Genomic DNA, 6,098 nt, shown 5'->3' with positions numbered 1-6,098 from the left:
CTCGCCTGGAGGGCCCGGTCCCTGCAGCCTCTCGGGGTGGTGCAGCCGCTCCGGCGCCGCGCTGCCCATCCCCTGCAGCCCGGAGGGCTCGGTCAGGGCCCAGCTCTCCCCGGGTGCCCGCGGATGGGAAGGGGGGGGTGCAGCTTGCTGCGACTGGAGCTGCCCGGGCCTGCGGTCCCGCTGGGAGCCGGTCCGCAGCGGTCGCGCCCTGGTAACGGGGAGGGAGCGGGAGCGGCCCCGCCGCGCTCCCAGGTGATGCCAGAGGCAGATAAGGAGCCGCCGCCTGAGTCTGGACGGGGGGATGGATACGCTCGAGGGGTCAGCTCGCCTCGCCCCGCCGCCCCGGGGAAGCCCCCGTCACCCCCGGGGAGGAGGCGAGGCGGCCTCGCAGCGCGGCAGGTGCGGGCACGACCCGGCCGAGCGCGGGGGCTGCTCCGAAAGGGAAACCTGTGCTCCGCCTCCCCGGCTATAAATAAGCGGCCCCGGTTCTGAAAGCCGATTAACGCAGTGCGGGGAGGCCGTGCGGGAAAAGTCGGGGCTGTGCCCGTTCCGTCCCGGTCCGCGCCCGACCCCGGGGAGCCCCCTCTGTGCCGCCCTTCCGCGCCTTTTTTGTTTTGGGGTTTCTTTGTTTTTTTTCGTTTCAGTCCTTTCCTTTTCTCTTTTTTTTTTTTTTTATTAAGTCCAAAATACTTAATTCCACTATTCAACCGCTGACTCTGACAATAAATAACAATAACTTACTTTTGATCGTTAAAGGCGCAAACAATCCGTCCTCCGTCCATTGATAACTTAACATTATTAGTACTGGTTTTCCCGTTAAAAAGTCTCGTTTCCGTGTCCCGTTTTTCCAGCGATCGTGCGGGGCCGGGCGCCGCGGCCCGGGAGAGGCATCGGCGTGAGATGAGGCTGGACGGCGCGGAGGGACGGCCAGGCCGGCTCCGCGTCCGCACGCTGGGGGAGTCTCTCCCCCTTTTGTAGTTTCTTTTTTCCTTTTCCAAAAAGGGAAGAAAAGCCGTCTCCGGCGCAAGCGGCGGGCGAGGCGGCCTGTCACCGTGCCGGGCTCCAGGGGGGAAATCCACGTTTCTTTGGGAAAAAAGAAACATCGAAATCCGCAGGGAAAAAACCCAAAACAACGAAATAACCAGGGCGGGGACTCTCTCTCCGGTCTGGTGAAGGCAGCGAGGATCCCGGTGCTTTTTTGGCCGTCAGTAACGTATTTTTTGTTTGTTTTTAAATAAGAATAATTAAAAAACAAAGGCGTTTGTCCGGCGCTCTGGGAGCGGCCCGGGGCCGGGTGTCTCATGCAGGGAGCGCAGGCATGCGGAGGTCCCGCGGCGGCGGGCGGCCGGGCCGCCTCACGTCTCGGCCGGGCTGGGCACCATGCTGTTGGGGGTGTCGGGGAGCTGGGAGGACAGCGAGGTCACGTCGCTGCCGGAGGAGGTGCCCAAGGAGCCGGACTCGGAGAAGGAGACCTGGGGGAGTAGCGGCGGTAAGGGCCCGGCGCGGTCGCCCCTGCCCCGGCCCCCTCCCGCAGCGCCCGGGGTTCCGCCCGCCCGCCCCCCGCGGCCCGACGGGCGGCCCGGCGCGGCTCACCAGCTGCTGGAAGGCGGCGGGCTGCTCCAGGTCGCTCTGCAGGGCGAACTCGCTGAGCGCCTTCCAGGGCGGCTGGTAGGTCTGGACCTCCACGGCGCTGCCCTGCACGGCGCTCTCGTGGCGGATGGGGCTGCCGGCCACCAGCGGCGTCCCGGTGAGGCCCTGCAGGCTCTGCGGGGCACACGGGGATTCAGCGCGGCTGCCGCCCGAGCCCTCCGCCCCGGGACTCCCACCCCCAATTCCCTTCCCCGGCGGGGCGGGCGGGCGCTCACCGTCTTGTCGCTGTGCTGCTGCTGCTGGAGCTGCTTCATGAGGATGGACTTTTTCTTGTCCTTGCAGCGCTTGTTCTGGAACCAGACGCGGATGACGCGGGGACTGAGCCCCGTCATTTCCACGAGCTGCTCCTTCATCAGGGCGTCGGGGCGCGGGTTGGCGGCGTAACAGGTCCGCAGCGTGTGCAGCTGCTTCTCGTTCAGCACCGTCCGCACCCGGGTGGTCTTCTCTGCCGCCTTGTGCGCCGGCGGCCGCGGGGCGGGCGGCCGCCCGGGCACCGGCTCTGCGGCGGGCAAGGAGGACGCGCACCGTCAGCGCCGCCGCCCGCCCGGCCCCTGCAGCCCCCCGGACACCTCCCCCGCCCCGCCGCCCGCCCCGACGGGGAGTCGGTACCTGCGAGGTGCGCGGCGGCGGGCGGCAGCGCGGGGCTGCGCGGCCCGCGGGCGGCGGCGCCGTCGGGGGGCGGCCCGTGGTCGGCGCGGCAGAGCAGGTCGCGCTCCCGCAGGCAGAACTGATCGCCAGGCAGGAGCTGGCGGCCGCAGGCGGCGCAGCGGAAGCACTCCAGGTGGTAGACGTGGTCGCGGGCGCGCATCACCAGGTCGCTGCTGCTGAAGGCCGCCCGGCACTGGGCGCACTTGATGCTGAAGAGCCTGCGGGGATGCGACGCGCTGTCAGGGCGACTCCGGGCGGCGCCGCGGGGGCGGGCAGCGGCTGGGAGTCAGAATTTCGTTGGGGGAAATTCGGGGGTTTTAAGGGGCTTTTGTGCTTTTTCGGGTTCGGGGTTTTTGCCTCTTTTTTTGGTCTTTTTTTTTTTTTTTTTTTTTTTTCCCTCCTAACGAGCGTTGGCGCATTCGGAGTCACCTGCTGTAATCCCGCTTGCAGTAGGCCTTGCCGTCGCGCAGGAAGCATGTGCAGGTCTCGTCCAGGGGCTGCCCGCACTCGGCGCACTTGAGGCAGGCGACGTGCCACTCCAGGTCCGGCGACACCCGCAGCAGGAAGGGGTCCTGGATGCGGCCCCCGCAGCCCGCGCACAGGGCCAGCCCCGGCCGCCCTGCCGGGAGCGAGCGGGGCACGGTCAGGGCCAGCCGTGTGCCAGGGCAGACGCCAGCAATTAGGGAAAGGCACTTGAGGGGTTTTTTTAAAATCTTTTTCCTCTTTTCTTACTCTGTTTTGGTTTGGTTTGTTTTGTTTTTTCCAAAATAGGAAGAAAAGGAAATAAAGACAGAAACACGGACAGAAAGGATGGAAACACGAAAGGAGAGAAATAAATACAGCCAGAAATAATTAAAAAAGACAGAAACTTGATGGAGGGAAATAAATGCAGAAGGACAGAGACGAAAAGTAGAATTTCGGGAAAGTAAAATAAAAGCAATCACAGAAACGATAAAACAAAGGCTGAGAGAAAACTGAAAGATAGAAGGAAAGAAAATAAAACGGAATCATAGAAAGGAACAAAACCGGCTAAAACCCAGGTGATTAAAACGGGAACATGGACAAATGAAAACAGTAAGAGGCAAGAAATCCAAGAAGCAGAAAGAAATCAAACCAGAAGAACAGAAAGAGAAAGAAATAAACAAAAACGGAAAGAGAAGTAATAATAACAAAAAAGGACAAACCGAAACACGAAAGAGATAAAGAAAGAGAATCGGTAACACGGGCAGAGAAAGAGAGAAGAAAGAAAAAGGAGGGGGAAGCAGAGAAAGAAATGGAAAGAGCCGAAAGCAATGAGCTCAGCAGCGCGGACAGCTGAAAGAACAGGCATTCGGTAAGAAACGGGGCCGGGGGGCCGGGGAGCGCGGGCACGAACGGCAATAGCGGCACCGGAGTTGCCCCGGGCCGAGCCTGCACCCTTCCCGGAGCTGTCAGCGCGCCCGCGGTGCGGGGCGGTGCGGCGGCCGCCAGCCCACCCGACGGCAGCGGCGGTGCGGGGCTCGACCCGCAGCGTCCCGCGCCCGCCCCGCCGCACCCGCCCGCCCCGGCCCCGCGCTGCGCTGCGCTGCGCGCACTTACTCTTGGAGGGCTCCCCCATGGCGCCCGGGAGCGGCCGCGGGAGGAGGATGTCCACCATGCGGGCGGCCCCCTGCGCACCGGCAGCGATGCGGGATGCGGCGCCGCCGCTCCACCACTACCCGCGCGGCGCGGGGCGGGGGCCGCGCCCGCCCCCCCGGGCCCGCCCCGCCGGGCCGGCCGTGATGTCAGCGCGCAGCGGCCGCGGGCGGGGGGCGGCGCTGACCTCACCGCGCGGCCCCCGGAGGCGATTGGCGGCCGCGGCAGCGCCCGCGGATTGGCGGCGCCGAACAATGGGCGCGGAGCGGGGCGCGCTCCCCGCGGGACCGGCCCGGACGGGGCGGGCGGGACCGAGCGCCGCGGGACGCGCTGCTCCGCGCCCCGCGCCCGCCGCACCCTCCGACCGCCCGGCACGGCGCGACCTGGCCCCGTGCGCGGAGGGGACGGCGGCATCGGCGGCCGAGGGGATGGAGATTCATTGTAGCTTTCCCCCCCCCCCATCTGTTTTCTCTGTTATTCTTCTTGACTTTTAGTTCGCTTTTTATTTGCTGCTTTTATTTCCCTTTTCCTCTTCCTTGCCCTGTCTTTTGCCTTTTATTTCGTTGTCCCTTTTCCCCCCGTTTCGGCGTGCAGCGGGCAGGTGCCCGCGGATGGCCGCGGCGGGACATGCCGCGGCAGACGGGAAGGGGCTCCGCCGCCGGCTCGAGGCTGCGCGCCCGCGGAGCGCTTTCCCGCTGGGGGCCGTGTGCGGGAGAAGCACCCCGACGGACCCCAACGGGATCGATGGCATCGTCGGGGCCACCGTCCCGGGCAGCAGCCCCGTGATGAATTGAAATTAGCAGGAGAAAATTTAGTATTTTACTGCATTTTCATGCACCTGATCCCGTGCTGCTCCTGCAGCTTAACCCCTTCTGTTGCTTTTTTATCCCTTCTGTTCTTTTCTGCTCTCTCTTTCCCCCCAGTCTCCGTGGGCTTCCTGTGCATTAGCAGAAAAATAGGGAGAGCACTTCAGTGGCCTTTGACTCGGTTTTAAATTGCCAAAGACTTCGCAGCACAGCAGCACGAGCGGCTCAAAAGGTCCAGGAAAGCTTATACATGCTGGAATTGAGATTGCTGCTGTCTTGGGGCTTCAGCCCTGTCCTTCTGCTCCGCATAGTCAGTCACCTTCTTAATTTTACAAACGGTATTTGACAGGCCTAGACCAACCTGTATGGCTTGGGTAGGACATGGTGATTTTAAATGTTGGCTCATTTTTCTTGGATGAGGGAGGTAGGGTGGGTTTTCCAGCCAGAGCGCTTGTACGAGTCAGGCACTTTGAAGGTATGAAACCCCTGGAGCTGAGGAGGGGGAGAGGATGATTTTGATAACTGGTGTTGGGACTATTGGACCTGCTCTCCCCAGCCTGACCACAGCTCCTGCTACCCCTTGAGGACCCCAAATGTTGAAAGCAAACCTTTGAAATTTGTGCAACAACTGAGGGAGGAAAGAGGATGGTAATTGTGGTACCCACTTCAGCAGGGACACGTGTCATCATGGGATTTTGGCATCCCTGCGTGTGCAGAGGTGCAGTGCAGCCATGACATCCTCAGGGCAGGGTGGGGTCCGTGTGTCCCCTGCCTGTGTGGCAGCGGCAGGGTGGCCGTGGTGCCTGTCAGGGGTTGTGGTGTGACTGCTGCCTGCCTTGCCAGTGGCTGAGCTGCACCAGGAGGTGAGTGGGGTGAAAGCAATGAGAAAACTTTGGCTGGCTTTTCAAACTGGAGTGACCCTGTGGGATGGGTGATGGGAACCTCCACAGCACTGCCATGGCTGTGGGGCAGCACAGTTTGTCCTGCCCATGCCTGGGCACCTGGCAGAAGAGAAGGTACAGATGGGTGACTTCAGCCTGAGCTGGAATCCACAGAGTCCTGAGTGAGTCAGTATTTGCATGTGTTAACAATAAAACAAAAAAATAAAATGTCAGAGTGATAGGAGAATGAGACACGTCTAAGAATACAGCAGCTTGGCAGGGATGCTTCGTGTTGCATCACCCTTTTCCCACTCGAGGGCAGGATCCTCTCTGCTCTCCCAAACCTCCCACCAACTTAGGAAAAAGAAAGGTTACAGCTGAGCCAGCCAAGCATCTCCAAACTGGCACAAAGCTGTGCTGCAGGCACACCTGTGTCAGTACACAGCAATGTGCTGACAGCAGGCAGGTATGGTTGGACTGGACTCCCTTCACAGCCAGG

The 6,098-nt window shown here is 62.2% G+C and overlaps 1 protein-coding gene across 1 annotated transcript; it reads right to left on the bottom strand.

The window, feature by feature from the left end:
• Positions 1–666: 666 nt before the first annotated feature.
• On the bottom strand, positions 667–3,934 carry ISL2 (ISL LIM homeobox 2). Its single transcript, XM_027897972.1, has 6 exons — positions 3,877–3,934; positions 2,728–2,917; positions 2,260–2,516; positions 1,866–2,149; positions 1,594–1,764; positions 667–1,472 (listed from the first exon to the last, which is right to left on the bottom strand). Exons 1-6 carry the CDS (start codon positions 3,932–3,934, stop codon positions 1,356–1,358), a joined length of 1,077 nt encoding a protein of 358 aa, XP_027753773.1. The 3' UTR covers positions 667–1,355.
• Between the last annotated feature and the right edge of the window lie 2,164 nt (positions 3,935–6,098).

Source organism: Empidonax traillii, unplaced genomic scaffold (genome assembly GCF_003031625.1).
Source record: "Empidonax traillii isolate 1590-97213 ecotype Southwest subspecies unplaced genomic scaffold, ASM303162v1 scaffold571:size529327, whole genome shotgun sequence".
Classification (NCBI taxonomy): domain Eukaryota; kingdom Metazoa; phylum Chordata; class Aves; order Passeriformes; family Tyrannidae; genus Empidonax; species Empidonax traillii.
Note: the sequence above shows the minus strand (reverse complement) of the source record. Positions and strands in the feature narration are given on the sequence as shown.

Bases quoted from the DNA above. Each gene is read 5' to 3' on its own strand.
- ISL2 (XM_027897972.1), bottom strand. From the start codon at position 3,934: ATGGTGGACATCCTCCTCCCGCGGCCGCTCCCGGGCGCCATGGGGGAG. The intron at 2,918-3,876 runs GTAAGTGCGCGC...CGCTCCCGGCAG, and splicing joins CATGGGGGAGCCCTCCAAGA to GGCGGCCGGGGCTGGCCCTG. The intron at 1,765-1,865 runs GTGAGCGCCCGC...TGTGCCCCGCAG, and splicing joins AGCAGCACAGCGACAAGACG to AGCCTGCAGGGCCTCACCGG.